The 19,835-nt window shown below is 30.0% G+C and overlaps 1 protein-coding gene across 1 annotated transcript; it reads right to left on the bottom strand.

The window, feature by feature from the left end:
* Positions 1–817: 817 nt before the first annotated feature.
* LOC105764587 (ABC transporter G family member 21) lies at positions 818–4,113 on the bottom strand. Its single transcript, XM_012583221.2, has 5 exons — positions 3,734–4,113; positions 2,814–3,612; positions 2,075–2,266; positions 1,769–1,950; positions 818–1,667 (listed from the first exon to the last, which is right to left on the bottom strand). The coding sequence occupies exons 1-5, from the start codon at positions 3,971–3,973 to the stop codon at positions 1,008–1,010; spliced, it is 2,073 nt and encodes a 690-aa protein (XP_012438675.1). The 5' UTR covers positions 3,974–4,113; the 3' UTR covers positions 818–1,007.
* Between the last annotated feature and the right edge of the window lie 15,722 nt (positions 4,114–19,835).

The raw sequence follows: 19,835 nt of genomic DNA, 5'->3' as shown, positions 1-19,835 counted from the left end.
TTATTGAATAAACTTTTTTTGTTGATGAGCAAAACCACTTTCATCCACAAGGCACCTACAACAGTATACCCCTGAATTATCTTTAGTTTTTGGAACTGCTGTTGGATTTTAACCTGTGTTGCATTTGAAACATTTTGATCATTTCTTTGTGGTTAAGTAGGATGGAAGTAAAGATAGAAAATGCCACCGATACCAAGCCGAGGCTTACAATTCCAAGGGAACCTGTGCTTGAAACAGCACACAAAGCTCAAAGAATACTGTTAGTTCAGGTCACTAATTCTTTACATGTAGAGGTGTGAAGTAGAAGTGGTTGGCGACGATGAACAGAAGGTTGCATGGTGGTTTCGGGTTTTCTTTCAATGTTAGTGAGAGGTGAGAAAAAGATGACAGGAACAAGAAAGAAAGAAAAAAATTTATAAAGTGAATATATATAAGAGATGATAATGTTTATCTGTTTTTTTTTTTCATATGATATCTTAATTAATTTACTTGGATTGGTTAAATTAAGAATCAATCATAATTCAGAAAGAGAGGTTAGATCAATTAAACCACAAACCACTTAAACTGATTGAATGGAGTTAAAAATAGAGTGAAATCAGATTTTCTCTATTTTTAATATATATATATTAATTTTATAATTTTTAATAATTTAATTAAATTGGAAGAATCAGAAGGACCAATCAAATTAAAAATCGAATGTCTATCAATTCCATCACCAATCTAATTTAAAAACCATGGATAACAAAAATATAACTTTTTTACCATAAATGAAAACATAATTTAGTCACTACTCATAAAAGAAAAATAGGTGGCAAAATAACAATAATAAATATAATTTAGATATCAATTAATCATTTAAGGCATAAATAAATGCAGGTTAAGGAAAAACAAGGCTGGATTAATTAGTAGCATACTGAATGGGAGCATGATTGAGGCGAAGACCATCTTAATTCATTCTACTTTACGTACTTTGAACAAGGTAAATAATTGGGTGGAGATAGATGTGGTCAGTGAGGTTTTCCATACACTCTTAGGCCCACATAAGCCAGTAGCCTATATCCCGCCAACATAATTGCCAAAGCAGCCACGTCCCACCACCTATTATTGTTGTCAAGGCCCAGATACTTGATTGCAGGAAAATCCATGACCTTGCAACGCCTCCCAATCTCGCATTCATACACCTCATTCACTGAGTACTGCACCCCCACCAGGAGCTTATAGCAGTAGTGACTAAAGGAAATGTATTTCAACCAAGCTATGAAAGCAGGCATGTGATGAATGTAGTATCCGCCCACTAATAAAAACACCAGCATCGTCACAGAAGCCAAGGTTGTAGCCTGTTTTACGTCCATTAGAATGGCTCCCAGTGCCAGTCCTAGTCCTTGAGAGACCAGCACGTTCAAGTGTACGATTAAGAGGGTGAGTACAAATGTTACTAGTGAAGGTTTGAGGCCCCCCATCCAATATGTGACGGTTACAAATATGGTAGGCAGAACAAGCTCCATCGGCAAGTCACCTGTTGTTCGGGCAACGTAATATGAGGACAGACGGTACATCCCTGAGGATCCTTCTTTGATTAACATTGGCCGCTCTTGTGGGAATGCGAAAATGGCATTGAAGAGAGGGAAAAAACCCCAGAATATTGAAAAGAAAAACAGAAGCCCCACCTGCAAACAAAAATATTAATTAATATTCTGTCATCATCAGTCAATCAAAATTGAACTAATTTTTATACTCTTGCTGGAATTCGAGGTCATGGCATTGATACCTGGTCTTGTATGTGGGAAGTATCAGAATGCCACCAGAGGAAGCCTGAAAGTATTGAAACCGACATGACTTGAAATATTCTTAGGCCTGAATAGGATTCATGCTTCCTCTCTTGTACACCCCTTCTCACCAATACCTTGAATTGTTCCCACCAGCTGCTGTTCCATTCAACCTCACCACCCCCTGCATGCGTACACACAAACTAATCTCGTCATCACTGCAAATACTTGCACTTTACACAAGCCCTAGTAGAAATTAATTTAAACCTGTGTGGGACGAGAGACCATTAATGATTTTTTTAACTTACTTGATTTTGATGGTGTAACTGTTGAAAAAGTCGAATCTTGCAAGTTTTGATTGATATCAGCCTTCAAGATAGGGTATATATTCTTCTTGTAAGAAGATATTAGGTACTGTTTAGTGGATTTGTGATCATCAGGGTTGTCTACTCTGCCATGAAACTCTAGTTGCTCTTCCGGTTTTACATCAGGGGCTATACCTGCTCCCGCAAAATAGCAATTAGACCATGTGAAATTGTAACTGCTTGTACCATTTAAGCTAAGTAATGACCAAGTGGGGAGGAGCCAAAAAGATGATAAAATTATTAGAATTTACAAATCAAGAGGATGGTGGAGCTCCAATTATCCATAAAGTGTTGGAGTAAAAAAGAAACAAAAATAAAATCCAGAATTAATTAATTGACTACCTTTTTGACTTCTTAAAATCATTGACCTTGAGTTTATTTCTATGAATGATTTAATTAGAGTTGGACTACATGACCCAAGGGAGCCTATTAACTCGAGGAAAACGTACGTGTAAATGGATTGAATTCCTGTATGCAACATTGATATAGTTGTATTGTCAATTCTGAGATAGTTATACTCATATAGGCGGCATGATACAGACTTTTATTAATAATATATATACCAAGCATGTCAGGTTGCAGCATGAATCAGTGAGTCCAATTAAGTTGATGTTATTATTTGACTTAATTTCTGTTACCTATTAAAAAGAAGAAGAAAGAAAATGTAGGGAGGCTTGCTTACCATTAGCCAGATCAAGGAGAAAATCAGCAGGGTTCACAAATTTGAAACTTGGTGAGAAACCAATGGAACTGAAATAGTCCATGGCCTGATCCGCCTGACCGCAATAAATCGGATACCCATCAGAAAGCACCAGCACTTTATCAAACATCCTGTACAACCCACTTGAAGGCTGGTGAATGGTGGTGATGACAGTCCGGCCACCGCGTGCTAAGCCGCGTAAGGTAACCATAATTCGGTGTGCTGTGGTGGAGTCGAGTCCTGAAGTGGGCTCATCCAGCATCAACAAACTGGGGTTCACTAACATCTCCAGGCCAACACTAACCCGTTTACGTTCCCCACCCGACACCCCCCGAAGAAGAGGCCCACCCACAACATTGTTCCTACATCCTGCTAAGCCGAGTTCCCCTATAATCAGTTCAGCTTGGTCAATCTTTTCTTGTGAAGTCAGCTTTTTCGGTAATTTCAACAAAGCAGCATAAGCCAGCGTTTCCAACACAGTGAGGTGGGGATACAGCACATCATCTTGAGACACAAATCCTGTTTTGCGCTTCATGGAGCTGGAAAATGGCCGCCCATTATAGGTTATGGTGCCCGACAACTTTCCAGTTAAACGACCTCCGAGAGCAGTGAGGAGGGTGGTTTTACCACTACCAGAGGGGCCAAGCATTGCCAGTAGCTCGCCGGGTCGAACGACACCGCTAACCCCGTTCAGTACATTTGTTCTCTGTTTGGGTTTATGCGAGGAGAAACAACTTGCGCTTGTGACACTGGAATGGATGGTGTATGCCACTTCTTCAAACTGCAACAGCCGTAAATAACAACTTTATGGATCAAAATTATAATACATGTATAACTATTTATCTACTTAATTCAGTATTAGCCAAACAAATGTGCAACATATGTAGTGGAGAATAAAGAACCTTGAGAGTTACAGGACGTAAAGATTGACACGAAACTGAAAATGGAAGTGGAGTTAGCGTGTCCTGTTGGGATGGGATGGGATGCTGCGGAGAACATGGGACGACGTTGGTGGATGAAGAAGCCGATGGCTGAGCGTGAACAGAAATGAAATTCTCCGTCATCCGGCTGGTTGTGAGCATGATGGGGGCAGGAGTATTATGGGTGGTGATATTGCTACTGTCTTGCTGAGGGGGCATCATTTTATTTGATTTCAGTAAGAGAGCCAAATTTAGCAGACGAAGATGGGATGGGAGGTGAGATATATATACACAGAGACTAATACTGGCGATGGAGGGAGAATTAGAAAGGGGATTGGAAATTTAGAATGGATGATGGGATTTACGCTATACTTAGTTAAGATCTATATATTAGGCCTGGAGATGTTTGTGATTTTGCCGCAAAGTCCTTTCCGGTTCCCATTTGTCTACGTGTTTGGACGGCATTAATTAATTATTTCAAATTATACATGTCATCAACCTAGTATACTTAAAATTTCTTTCAGTAAATACGAATATACCATCTTTTAAGGATTATATCTAACATAATGCTCTTAATTGAGTTGGTATAGTAAATAAAATATTTAAAATATTATATTTTTACAACAGACTACAATACTAGAATTTAAACCATAGATCTTAAGGTAAAAAGCCTCCACCACTGCTCTAAAAATACTTTTGTGGTTGCGACATAATTTAGTACTATTATAATGCTCTTGATATGAAAAAAATTATTATAATAGTATTTTTATCTTTTGCACATTTTATATGAAAAATTGTACACAAAACTTTATCATATTATTAAAATTTTATCATATTTGTATGCGTGTAAAAATCAAATATTTAGAATATAGAGGTGTGTTTAAAATAATGACAATAAACTGTGAAACATATGGTTTGGAATTATACATAAAATTACGCCAAATTAAAAATACTAAATGAATATAATTGTTTATTATGGTGTTGTCATCAATTTTATATTGATGCCAAGTTAATATCCGACATCAACTCAATCAACAATATTATTAATATATACAAATATATAATAAATATACCTATTAAAAGTTTCAGATAAAATTAAAAATCAAATCAAATCAAATTATGATTGAAATGAAAATATGAGAATTTGTAAAATTATACAAAATTCTAGGTTGAGCTGCCAAATATATTTTGTATTTAAATGGTTTATATGGATTTTATGTAAAAATATAATATTTTTATTTTTAATAAAATATTTTTTAATTAGTGAATTAATATACTGTTGATTCCTTGCTCTAATTCAATGAAAAACATAAACATATATTCCTATATAATTAGCGAGTAACGTAAAATTTAATTAATCTTTAACTGGTAGAATATTTAGAAAATTTTGGAGGACGAGATTAAATTATATATTTTTATTTGTAAAAATATAATTTTATTATTTTAGTAGTCTATATATTTATAATTTTAAAATATTAAATTAAATTTTTATATTTTTAAAGAACTAAATATAATTTTACCATTATCAATTTAAAATTTTATAAATTATAAAATATATAAATAAAAAAATTTCATTTTAGAAAGAGGGATGCCTCTGCAAATCCCTTGGCTCAGCCACTTTCTTTGACAGTCATGGATCAATCAAAATAAAGTGGAGCTTAACTTTGAGAAGAGCTAGCTTTTCACCAACATACCCCTGTATGTGTTTATATTGGCCAGCATCATACATCTTAAAATTATACCTTCCATTTTAAAACATTATAATTACATCTTTAAACTAAAATCGTTAATTTAATAATTAAATAAGATGATAAATCATATGTTGTATAGTTTAAAATGAAAAATCTGAAGAAAAATGAATGTTATAATATTGGCTTTGAGATTTTCTCTTTATTTTTGTTTTAATTTTTAAACTATGTCACATAAGATTTGAAGTGTTATTTAACAATTTTAATGATAGAAATACATTATTAATATAGCATAGATAGTTTGAAGATGTAATTAAAATATTTTAAAATTTAGGGACTAATTTAAAATAAAACCCATAGTTTAACTCTTGTAAATAACTAATGCCCTACTTTCAAATTTGAGTCCTATACAATGGAAAAAAATATACTAGACGTAGGGCTGGATTTAGTGGTGTGGTTTTAGATTGAGGCAAATCATCAAGCGAACCTTTTTCCTTTAAACATTTATAGAAATCGATCACGATAAATATAATTCATAATATTAGCTGTAAAAATTTTAAAAGAATTATTTTTTATGAGCTGTAAAATAAATATGAAAAAATAATAAAATAATAATGAAAATTTAATTTTTAAGATTCAGAGATTGAACTAGGGGTGAATATTCGATTGAGTCGAGTTGAATCGAGTCAAAAAATTTTGAGTTAATCGAGTTGACGAATCTTATTTTAGCAACTGAACTCAATTTGAATTTTTTTTTGAATCAAAAAATTTCGAGTCAAGTCGAATCGAGTTAACAAATCCTATTATTTATACTCAATGTTGCGTTTACATGGACCGATTATTTAACTAGTAGGCGAAGTACAAGATTATTTAACTATATAAATAAATATAATGGTTTTACTTAATGAGTAAACATTTATCAAAACGACGTAGTTTTGCCTTTTAACCGAATGGTTTTGACTTTTAACTCAAAATGACGTAATTTTGTCTTTTCTTATTCGGATTTTTGGATAACTTGAATTGTGTAATTCATATTCGAGTTAAACTGAAAAACTTAATTTTTTATTCGAGTTAACCCCAATAACTTGATTAACTCAAATAACTCGAACTATTTAATTCAAATTTTCAAATCGAATTAGATTTTACTCCATCTTCATCACTCAAATTAAAAACACGTTATTTTATATTTTTATTAGATAACTCTGTTTTGGATGAATCTTTGAAGTTGATAAAATTAATGCTGCTCACAAGGACAAAAAAGATGATGTTTTTGTAGAAAAAAATCTCTTTAGAAGAGAATAATATATATTTTTGATTGGAGGAATCATCTTTTAAAAAATTCTTTTATCTGTTACTATATATTTAACAATAAATGAGCATGAACATGTTTGGAGAGGGAAAAATGGTATAAAATAAAAAATTACCTCTTTAATGTGAAATCAATAATTTCATTCTGAATTTTAAGATTTTTATTTTAAAATAAAAATATTGATGTAACATTAAACTATTAAAAATGAAAATACAAATAACGTGACATCTCTATTTTATATAATATTTTCCCTGTTTGAAGAGTGCAATGGAAAAGAACCCAGCCAACCTACTTTATTTTCTATTTCTGTCTTCGGATTTCATGGACAGAGAAATTAAAATAAAACATAGGGGTCATGCTTGAGGCAGGCAGGAAGTATCCATTATATATGTGTGGAGAGAGATTGCTTCACTTTCTTCTTTTTAATTTCTTTTAAGTGATGGAGTGTTTGGGTAAAGAAGAAAAAGTGAAAGTGCTAGGGTTTTCTGCCTCTTCCTCTTCCTCTTCCTCATGACATGCCCTTTAGTTTCTTTTTAGCTGTCACCCTCCCATTCAAAGTATATAAAACGTAAGTGGGTTGGTTCTTGAGATAGTGTCGTCACTCGATTTATAATTTTAAAAAGCTAAAAAAGACCCTGCCTCCAAACATCTTTGTGTTTGTGTTTGCTATCTATTTTTCTACCACAATTTCATCTTTTAACAGTTACAAATAAAAAATTATAAGTTTTAATTCAATTGGGTCGAGTATTGTTGTCAATATATATAGACGTGAGTTCGACGCATTATCCTCCTATTTATAGGTTGAGGAGAGGTTATGAGTAGTTTTAAACATTGCGTCAAAATGAGTAGATATGATCAATATGAAAACTCTTATAAATATGAAACAATTTTCATTTACAACATATACCAAGACACACCAAAAACTCAAAAACTGTTTTTTTTATTCTCATCTATTTGTTAATATTCCTAGATTATTCTAAAGAGAATTATTGTAAAGATTCTTTATAGAATTTGATAATCTTGTTATGTTCCGTTCAGTGCTTAATGGGTTGTTTTCGTCAATACAAAATATGAATAATCGTTGAATTTTATTGTATCATCGAAGTTCATTTGTTGGTAACTCTTTTGCTAATCAAAATATATATGAGATGAATAGAATCTTTAAAAAAGTGACATGATTATAGCCTTTAAAGTCTTCAGTTAATCTCTCATAAATTTGTTTTATCCCCGGCACCAACACTAAAATTATAAGAATAACAAATATCTTCAGTTAACGTTTTTAATTTTGATGATGCGGCAAACACATGGATTGCCATGTAGATGACACACCAGTATTTAATTAATTTTTTAAAATTTTAAAATTAAGTAAATATTAATATGTCATTCACGTGACAATCAACACGTATGTAATGTCAACAAAGTTAAAAATATCAATTCTTATATTTATTTTGGGTGATTTGACAAAAAACACAAATTTAAGGGCTAAAAATGTAAAAAAATTAAATAGAGGGCTAAAATGACTTTTTTTCGTAAAGTTAGATCGCCAAATAAATTATTTTACCTTTTTAAAATGAAAATTCTACTTCGTGAAAGGAATTTAAATTATTCTAAATTAATTGTTGGACAATATTAAATGTAAGTCGATTAAATTTTTTAAAATAATTTCATTATAAGTTTATATATGTTATTTTAAACATAATATTTAGAATTATTTATAGTCCTTCCCTAATCGAACTAAGACTCAATCCACAGTGAACTAAAATTAAATAAATATCTAATATATGATTGATTAAAGTGAAAGTGTAATGTTTAATTAAAACTAAGCAACCACTTAGCGCATTTTGGATATGCGGCACACAGAGAGTATTTTTAGCCCACATGATAGTTAAATGGATGATATAAATGCGGTGAATTTGTATGAGTGAAAAATACACCAAACGGCAACTCGGTTTCTCTTGTTATTTGCAGCAATATTCTTCTTCTTGAGAGTTGGTTCTTGTCGATCAATTGAAGGAAAACTTAAATTGAATCAACCAAAATTGATTATATATTGGATAGGAGAAATTTTCCATTCCGCCAACCTTATGGTACTTGTTTTTGGTTTTTCTTTTTCTTTTCACTTTGGATAGGATCTTTAAGAAGAGAAATTATGAAATTCGAATCTTTTACTGAAGATTGTCAGTCTTCTTGCTAGTGCTAGAGAAACCCTGAAGTCTTTGGAAGGTGTTGGCTCTCATTCGCGAATAATATCATTAGAGGCAAAACATTTAAGTTGATCGTGATGTTTTAGAATTTTAAAGATTGTATTGAATTGATAATCATTTCTAAAGACTTGTAAGCAATTAGATTGGTAAGTTAAATGTTAATATTCAAATTTAAAATATTTATTTTAATATATAAATTATTCTGGGTTGTAGGTATAAAAGATGCCAATCAATTTTATTGTGAATAATTTTGCTGCACAATGTATTAATGTTAAAACTTTGTTACAAGGGTAAATCTATAACCAAGAACATGAAAATATGTATGTTTTAAAATTTTAAATATGTATCGTTTGCGATTTTCAACTATTTCTCACTAGATTGTAGAATTGATCCAAATTCATTAAATTCCATCATAATTAAATACAAACAAATAAATAAATTCGACCAATCAACATAAAACTCGAAGAGCTACATTTTACAATATTTTTCATATATTTACTTGTAGATATGTATAAACAATTTTAGCACAAAATTATATATTTCAACAATTTAATTTGAGTTTCAACCGCTGCTAAAGAATGCTTAGATGATAGTAAAATAATTTGGTGCTTTTAATGTATTTATTTTTGGCTAATTTTTAATGGAATACTATTGAACTTGTGATTTCTTGCTTAAATCTTATCAGGATAAAATTAGAGTGTCTAAATTCAAAAGCAAGTAAAATTGAATAAATCGGAACAAGAAGCAATAAAAGAAGCTGAATTAGAAAAATTACAGAGTTAAATTAATACTTGAAATGATCAAATTCTATAAATAAGAAAAATCTAATTTTAGGTAGCATAATCTTAGAGGAATCATGTTGATTTTAGTTGGTTGATTCATGTTAAATATAATACTTGAAAAGTGTATAAATACTTATATTAGGGCTTGAAAAAACACACTTAATTTGCACTTGAAGTTGAATTGAGTATATTTTTATTTTCCTTTTTCCTTTCCACTCGTCTATAGATAGCGTGGCAAAGCTGATTGCCAATTTCTTTCTTTTTCTTGTTTTTGACAAAATTGTCCTTTTAAGTCCCTTCCGCCATCTATCACCATTACACTTAAACCTATTCTAGTATTCCATAATTTCCTTTTAGTTATTTAAACAGGAAAATTAGGAATCTCAATCACTTTATTATTTTATTTAATTAGAGCGTGAAAATTTATATTTAATGATTTTGACACTCGTCATTAGACAACATACAGAATAAATATAATTATTCACACATACAAAATACTACATTTAATGCTAACCAACCCACTCAAATTAAATCAAGTAGTCTGGTTGAGAGTAAGGATAAGGAAATCAATTTAATATTGATATAAAATTGACTCTAATAGTAATTGAAAACACATGCCAACACAGCTTAAGATATTAATCAAACATAACATTTGAAGGGATGCAACTATAATGCTATAATTAAAATTTTCAATCCATCAATGGTAAGTTTTAAATTTATAGATAAATGGATTTAATTGAAATAATAAAATGTTATAATATTTTGAGTTCAAATTTCATTATACGTATATAAAAAGATAAAAGATAAAATATCGTCAAGATAATATTTATTACTTTGTTAAAATAATGAACATTTGGTTATTTAACAATTGAGTTGAAACCTGGATAATGAGTGACCGAATTCTATTAAACTTTTTTATATACTAGATTTTGCGGACTCATAATGTGGGTGAAAATATATATTTTATGTTAAAAAATTAAAATTTTATTTAATAATGAAAATCGATGGAGTGGTAACTAACTTATATTTTAATATTATTAAATATATGTTTGATCTTTAGATATATTATTTAAAAGATATATTTTTATAATTTCATAAATAACCTTAAATTAAATATATTTGGCAAAGGATGAGAGCAGTGTTGTATAGGTAAGCAGCAGCGGATTTAAAACTTTAAAAAACTGTAGAGGTAGCACCTAGAACAGCAAATTTGATACTGTGGCAACCCCAGCAGGGTGTTGTACATATGCCAAGTGTCTTTGCCTTTGCTTTGCAGCAGCCCTCCCCCGTTTTTCTCTTTCATTCTTTTTCCACTTTGCCATCAAACAACAGCAAATGCAATGCAACTTTTGCATTGTTTTGATTTTTTTTTTTCTTTTTTTGCGCAATAATTTGATCGGCTTCCATTTTATTTTACTTTTCTTTATTCGGTCTAGGCCAAGCCTTGACCTCCCTTTACCCGATTCTTTACTGAACTTGAGACTAGCCATGAGATGATATGATTCTAGGTTTTAATTTATACTTTTTTTGTGCTTTGTTAGTTAAATTATATAATACTACTTAATGTTACCTCTAAACTTTTAAAAAAGAATATGGCGTGTATTTAATAAGTGAGTTTTTTATTTTCACAAAATTTTGCAAGCTTTATTATACAAAAGGGATAAAACAATTTTAGATCTCTTTCAATTTTTGTTGTCCATGTTAATTTTGAATTTGATAATTTTTCTCAATTTAGATTCCACTCAAGAGTAATGAAGTAAAACTTTAAAATTGGTCTAAATCATCACTTGTATCATAAAAAAATTTATGTGATAATATGACACCATTATACCTTAATAAAATTTAAGCTTAGATATCAAATTAAAAATTACTAAATTTATCGATTAATGCAAATCAAAATATAATTCAGGTATTAAAATTATGAAGAGTAAATGTGTATCAAGTAGTCACCTTTTGTTACCACATCTTTTTCTCGTAAACTCTACAATATTTGTTTTTCAATCATGTATTTTGGGTAATTACGAATAAGATTCTAATCATTAAAAGAAACCTAATCAATTAATTAATTGTGGGGTCTTAATGGTTTAGATATTGTATTAACTAATTCTCACAATTTTGATAATTTTTTATAGTCATACGTTAAATTAAGTTAATTTGGTTTTCTAAGTAACTTTTGTAATTTAATTTTATGTGTTATGGATTAAAAACGAAAGCTACAACTTTTTTTTGTGGCTTTTTTCTTTAAATTTACTAATCAATACTTATTTGAACTAATTTACTAATCATATCAAGTTATAACGTGTGAATCTAAATTTTAGTTTTATGAACTTCGTGTGATAGCTTGATAATTAAGGATATTTACTACTCTAGGTGTAGCCTGAGTGCGAGTCACATTAATCGCGTTGATTATTCGGACTTTATCCTATAGTTCACTAAAAAAAATAATTTTACTTGCAAGACTTATAAAAAAATATATTAAAACATCATTTTTTTAATAACATTGCCACCTTTCTGCTTGCTATTTTCAAATCTTTTATTTGTTAACTTTCATCTTTTCTCAGTTTTAAGTCACAAATATCTCATGCTTTTATATGACTTAAACACATATATTAACTTCTTTAGTTTTTTGTTTATGTGTACTAAATTATTTTTTAAAATTAATATAGAGGATGGAAACTTTAAAATATTTATTGAAGTTGGCAAGAAAATTAGTGACATAGATTGATTCAAAAGGAATTTAGTTGAAAAGGTTAGGTGGAGGAAGTTTACGAGTAGTGCCAATTAGTGTTTGATACTGTTTAAATTAATACAATTGTGAAATGTGAAATTGACAAATTTAGCTATGATACTAAAGAGATCGAATTAGATCAGATATCTTGAAGATATTCTCAGAGTTAATTATGGTGTTGTTTTAATGAAAAATATTGCAATATTTTCTTTTTAATTCATAATACGTGCTTGAATTCTTCATTTATATCTCAAGTATATTATACATATTTTATATAATTATCACCTTCTATCAATTACTTTTTTCACGAGATTCTATTTAATTTTATGAGTTTTGTACGCCAATTTCTACTATTAATTTCTTAGTAGGATTGGTGTTATGAATAAATAAGAGAAATTATGAAAATATCATTTTATAATTAAAATAAGTTATAGTCTTTTAATTTTTTAATAAATTAATAAAAAATTCACATGTGGTGTCATTTGAATCCATGCTATTTATTTCAATAAAATATTCATTTTACCACTAAATTTAAACTTTATTTTTATATGATGTTTAGATTTTAATTGTATTAGGCATACTTTATCGCATCCATCAATTGTATATCTATTTATACTATTATTTAAACCCTTGAGTTGGTGTTAGGAGTCAATCGGGCATCAACTTAATTAGAAAAATTACAAAATGTCTTCCTATACTTAGAATAAGTTATATTCCTCAATGATATATACTTTAATTTTTTATAAAAAAAATAATAAATCACATATAGTAAGATTTAAACTTGTGTCATTTACATTCATGAATCCTTAACTTTTCCACTAAACCGAACATTTATGTTAATCTAATATTTACATTTTCATTGTATTATGCATACTTTATTATCTCTATTAAGTGTATATATATTGAGCACTAATTCGGTTAGAAAAATTACGAAAATGTCATTTCATAATTAAAATAAGTTATATTATTTGAGTGTGCTTTAAAAATTTTTATTTTTATAAAACAATAAATAAAATACATATAATGGAATTTGAACCCATGCTATTTACATCAACAAATCCTTAATATTTCCACTAAACCAAAGTTTTATTTTGATCTAATATTTACATTTTAATAGAGCACTAAAACACCCTAAAAGCTTCTCTCTCTCTCTCTCTTCTTCAAGTTGTTTACTTCTTCTCTCTTGCTTTGTCCAGTAAGGCGGTGTCAGCCTCCGAACTGACTATCACCCACTTTTTTCTCCCTCCCATTAATCTTCTCTTTCTTTTTTCTCATGATTCACTTCACATGCCTTTTTCTCTTTTCAATTTGCAGATTTGTTTTATGGGTACCTTCACTATCTTCACAAGTTGTGTTGGACAAATGATGATGTCTACCTTCACTGAACCTCCATCGACCACCAATAATTTCTTTTGGAAAATGGGCTAGCTGTAAATACTCGAATGGTGGCTCTTTTTCGACTTATTAATTTATTTCTGTTTTGAGAGTATTCCAGAATAATAAATGATTTTACAAGTTGGTTTGTACTTGTGTTGCCTTAAGTTTTATATTTTTGTTTGTTTGTTTTCCATTATTTAATAAGTCTTCAATTTAAGAAGTTTTTGTCTTGTCTTGTATAAGTTTTTTAGTCTTATTTTTGCAAGTGATTTTGAGATGGTTTTGTGATCGTCCTCTCCAATTTGGTGGATGCTTGGCCCTTTTACCGGTTCTGCCCACCCTTTTGGACCATTCAAGGTTGATTTCTTTACCGTGATAGGTGCATTCTATCACTCTAGCCGCGCTTGAGTTGTGACAAAGTCGATTGTCAACGTGTTGTAATGCCATATTGATGCTAAGGTTGAAACCTTGGTCGTGTTGACGGAGCTTGTTCTTCATCGTTGATGATGGGTGTTTGTTGTTTTTTTTCTTTTCCCCGAATTATATGGTCCCATTTATGGAATGAATTAATGAATTTTCCATTTAAAAAAACATTTTAATTGTATTATGAAAACTTTATTACCTCCATCAACTGTATATATAGTGATAAAGTTGTTGATTAAGTTAGTATCACAAGTTAATTACCTAGACTCCAACTAAAGATTGATGATGACACCAGGTTAAACAATTGTAAGATATATTCAGTATTCTTAAACGATGTATTTACAAGTTTAAATTTCATTTCACTCACAATTTAATCTACTTTTTAAATTTTAATGACGTACATATTTCATATGCTATTATTATTTAATTTAAAATCATATGCTTCATTATTTATTATATGTCATTTTAAAATACCTCTTTATTCTAAATATGTAATTTTCACACGCATGCATGTGTGATAAAATTTTAATATTTAATATTTTATTTATTTTCAAATAACTACTTGCATATTCTATAAATGGGAAATAAATAATAGTGTATATTAATCAAAAATTATATGAACATTTAAAGTTCATTGTTATGCAAATTTAAAATTACTATTTTAAAACTATTGTAAAATAAAATTGAACGTAAAGTTAATGTTTTATTATGAAATAACGAAAGTTCTTTTATACCCAACATCAGTGAATTCGTTAAGCTGTTTCCTAATTAAAATCAAGACATCTCCTCTCCCATTTGTAATATATATACCTTAAAAATTAAATTATATATATAAAACTAAATAAAATTGTTAATAATAAATAATATTAAAATAAATGTAAAAAACTAATTAACAACTTACTATGATAAGTTTCCGTTAAATTTACAAAACAAAATCCATTATAATGTTAGAGGATAAAGAAATATTAAATCTAAAAACAACTAATTAACTAGTTTTCCGTTAATAATTCATTATATTGTTATAGTGATAAAAAATTTAAATTAGTGAAGAATATTATGTATTTAAATGCTTATATCAAAAAGGAAAAAGACGAATGGGTGAAAAAGTAGTGCATAAAGAAGACAGATAAAATTTGAAAGCTGTGGGATAAATATAAAGTAGAAATGAATAAAGAAGCTAAGGTTTGAGGCATCAGATGTGGCATTCCAAAGCTAGATTAAAAGCAAAGGCCACCAATCATCCATCCCTCGTTGGTATGAATTTGAGACGAGATTTTATTATTTTGCCTCTTCACTTTTAATTATTGTTACTTTCATTGTCTTTTCATTACTAATATTTGACGCAATTATGTAACCCGGATTATATAAAATATTATCGGGTTACACAGCATTATTACATTGCACTAATTATATTTGTAATTGTTTATATTATTTTGAACGCATTTCAACTCAAGTCCTCATGTATTGATAACAATACTCATGCCAATCAACATTTATTAATATAAATTTTATATATCTATTAAACTATTATAAAACTCAAAACTATTTGTGTTATATAATAATTTAATAAAATAATATAACATTTTTTTTATATTTTTATCTTAAATATTAAAATTATTTTATATCAAATATTAATGAAAAAAATTATGATAATGAATTTATATAATTATTATATTAATAAATTTATAATATAATACATATATTTTTATAATATGAATAAAAGGTTAAAGTGGGAATAATGTCTCACTGAAGTATCCATTTCTTAACAAATCCATGGCCAATGCGTTGAAGTTTCTATAACTGGCTGAAAACAATTCATCCGAACAGATGACTGTCGTGCGTTTGCACCAAAACCAACGCCAATCGTGCTTTACAAATAGATAGTTATAAGCCTAAAATCTAAAGGTTTATTTTTATTATTTTATATATTACTTAAAATTATATCATCTGAAAAATTAAAAAAAAATTATATTATAATGTAAATATTTAAAATGTGTTAATTTATTAATAAAAGAATAAATATATAATGATAGTTAAGGATATAGATATTTACTAAATATTAAAAAATATAATTGGGCCCAAACAGGTTTTTACAAAATATGAATAAATTTAAATAAAATTTGAGATCTTGTAAAAATAAAGAAAAATTGTGTACGATTATTGAAAGGTGTGAAGTGACCTATGGCGTTTCCGGTCATTTTCACTAGGCCACTATTAGTATATAAGAAAAAAAGGAATAATAAATTTGTCCTGAGATTGTGATATTATTTGTCCATCCAAAAATTGGCAACAGCCAGGTTTGAGAATGAAAATGCGATTGTAGGACCTGGACGATTCACATATTATGTATATAAATTAAAGGAAACAAGTGGGGAATCGCCCTAGAAAAGCGAAAGCAAGTAATGTAGACTTTCTTTTATATATTTGGAAAAAAAAAAATCCCTAATAGCTAAGCCTAGAACAATAGCACAAGTGCAAACCAAAATCTCACTTTCTTTTTCATTTCATTACCAGCTTTGCCTACTTTAACTTATGTTTCTGCTTGCAGCTTTCTGTGTAAATCTTGAGTGGCCCAATTAATTTGGTATACTATCATCTATTTCTTTTGGGTTGGGGCAACTGTTGTGTCTTTTTTATTTAAACCTAATTCGGATACGACCAACCTGGCCAACCCTAGGTTTTCCATGCAATATGCATGCATGTTTATGTTCATACACCTACATCCATACGCATAGATAATACAAAACTTGTTTTAGCACTGGTTTTCTTCTTATTATTTTAATATTTGAGGGATGAAGGGTAAAAAAGCCCAAAATTTCCATAATGAGCAGATAATTGAGCATCAGCACTTTGGTGTAGATGGCGGCTAATTGATAATTAAGTGAAAACTAACACTTGTAAATCTAATGCTAAAAAAAGGGGTCTACACACAATTTCAGACTAATATATATATATTTGACAGTACCAAGGCAAGTAGGTCGCTGGGGGCCAAATGCTTTCAAGGACGCACAATAAAGAGAGTGTGTGTGTGTGTGTGTGTGTCAATTATATCTCCCTGCCTGCCTCCACCGAACTGCCAAGCAATTGACCTTTCTAAATGCCAATAATAATTAATGGATGTTGCACTAAAGTGAAGCATCACTAATTTCATTTTGAGTATGAGATTGTATGTGTGAATCTTTAGTACCACAGTATCTCAGCATCTTGTCGAGTAAAACAAACAAAAAACGCTACGCTACGCTATGCAGCACAGCCCAACACAACACAAACACCGCACAACTTTTTTCTTAATTTCAATAAAGTAACATCATCTGCAATCCCATTAATTCATTTCCATTTCTAGGGATAACTTTTCGTGCAGAAAAACCTGTCGATCAATCTATCAGTCTAACTCCCTAATAATGCGCACTACAACAACAAACACACTGAAATGCACCTTCTCCCAACCCAACTACTATCTTTTTCAAACAAACTATTACTCATTGACACAAGCTAGCTATATGTGTTTATCTACTTGCAGACTTTGTTTAAGCTACTGTAGTGTTTTGTAATTGTTACAAATCAAGGACAGCTATTAAGGAGACGTGGAAATATTGATAGGTTCATTCCTCTGGTTTCTATTGAATGGTTCTATCTATCTATGTTATACAGTCTGTCAAATTGAGGGTGTAAGACCCTTTCCAAATCATGTTGTGTAGATTTGATTCAAGTTGAAGAGTATATTGTGAATTGTACATAATATTCCAACTTAAAGCTAGCGATGAGTTGGAAAATTGTTTCTTGGCATCCAACTATGTATCTAGGAACCTGCCATGCAATATGCCATTGTCATGAATATAGTAGTGCATAGATGGGTGCGTGACCCACTTAAAGCGAATGGTGGTACAAGACACTTTCACAGTAACCTTCCGCGGTTAACCCATTAATTTAATTTAAAGCTGATGTTAGCATGGGAAAACCGACTTTCGTTATGTTTGATTGGGCAGCAGGACCTGAAGTTGGCTGGAATTTTTGAAGTCAGCTAACATATAGGTATGTTACCTATATATACAATTTGTCTATGCAGAGAGAAGAAATTAACTGTAGAGTAGTGATTGGAGGAACAAGTAATTGAGATGATTATCACCGTTCTTAAGGGGGAACAGAAGTTACCATTAGAAAGGAAATGGAAAATAAGCTATCTTGGTAGCTTAAACTGTAAAGTATACATTAATTAATTAGGCAACAGTTGCCTGAATTACATTTATATACACGAATATGACACATACATATATTGAGAAATAAAGAAAGAGAGAGTGAGAAAGAGGTTGTTAATGGATGTCAAAATCCAAGAAAAGATATGAGGTGACTTTCCCACTCAAAATATACACTTAACGAGGCTGTCTGTGTGTAGTACAAATGTACAATAGAAAGCTTATATATTTCAGTGAGTGTAGGGGCAGCATCACCAGTAAAAACATTGAACCAATGCTATCTATAGTCAAACCTGAAGCTGGAAAGCACTACGCACGACACATGAAAACAAATCCCTATAGGGAATTGTTTTTATCAGCATAAAATATTGGGCAAATTACCAAAAAAAACTCTCTTTTTTTAAAATTTACCAAAATAGGCCCGGTATTTTATTATTTACCGGAATGGGCCATTTTCCCCGAAATCGCGTCCACGTCAACGCGATGTCAGGGGACGTGTCAGAACATCGCGTCCACATCAGCGCGCTTTGCTTATGTGGACACAAATCGCACCTACGAGGACGCGATTTGCTGACGTGGATGAACAATTTATATTTTTTAGCTTGGAAAACTTTGAAAGGCCATAACTTTTCGCTCGGTTATCCGATTGAAACGATTTTTTTTATTTCAAATAACTTTTCGAGATCTACGCGCTGACAAACAGCCGAAGGCGGTTTGCCGCAGTTTTCGTCGAAAAAGATTCTTTTTTGCCCCTAAATTTCGATTTTTTCGGTTTAAAATTGAATTTTAAAACATTCAAATCATTATTTTCCTTATTTATTTAAATTAAACACCGGATTTTTTTACAGAATTGTTGTATTATTTTTTCTGATTTGACACGTGTATGGAATAGGTCCGATAAATCGTTAGAACGTAAGTAATATAATTAAGATAATAACAGTATTTCTATAATATGTCAATTAATTAGTTTAGCTTAGTTGGTTAAGATGCTTGCTCTTTTCCCTTAGTACCTTGGTTCAAATCTTATTGGTAACAATTTTGAATCTTTTTTGTACTTGTTGCTATTGATGTTGTAACAGCCCAATTTTCAGTAGTGTCAGAATAGTGATTTGAGATCACTAAATCTGATGAAAACGTTAGAAAAATTTATTAATTAATAATTATAAATTCAGTGTGATTTTAGAAATATTATTGAATTAGCGAATTTTGTGATTTAAAATAAATTATTAGGAAAATTGGGTCGAAAACGAGGTATCGAGACCTCGATATTATAAATTGAGCCGTAAATATTTTTATAAATATTTACGGAGTGTCATTAGGGTAGTATTAAAGTTTCGTTAAGAAATTTTAATGTTCCGATAGTTAATTGATTAAAAAGGA

Source organism: Gossypium raimondii, chromosome 12, assembly GCF_025698545.1.
Source record: "Gossypium raimondii isolate GPD5lz chromosome 12, ASM2569854v1, whole genome shotgun sequence".
Lineage (NCBI taxonomy): Eukaryota > Viridiplantae > Streptophyta > Magnoliopsida > Malvales > Malvaceae > Gossypium > Gossypium raimondii.
This window is presented reverse-complemented; position numbering and strand designations above follow the sequence as displayed.

Excerpts from the sequence above, each read along its gene's own strand:
- LOC105764587 (XM_012583221.2), bottom strand. The coding sequence starts at position 3,973 with ATGATGCCCCCTCAGCAAGACAGTAGCAATATCACCACCCATAATACT. Across the intron at positions 3,613-3,733 it reads TACGTCCTGTAACTCTCAAG|TTTGAAGAAGTGGCATACAC; the intron begins GTTCTTTATTCT and ends CGGCTGTTGCAG. Across the intron at positions 1,668-1,768 it reads CTTCCCACATACAAGACCAG|GTGGGGCTTCTGTTTTTCTT; the intron begins GTATCAATGCCA and ends TTTTGTTTGCAG.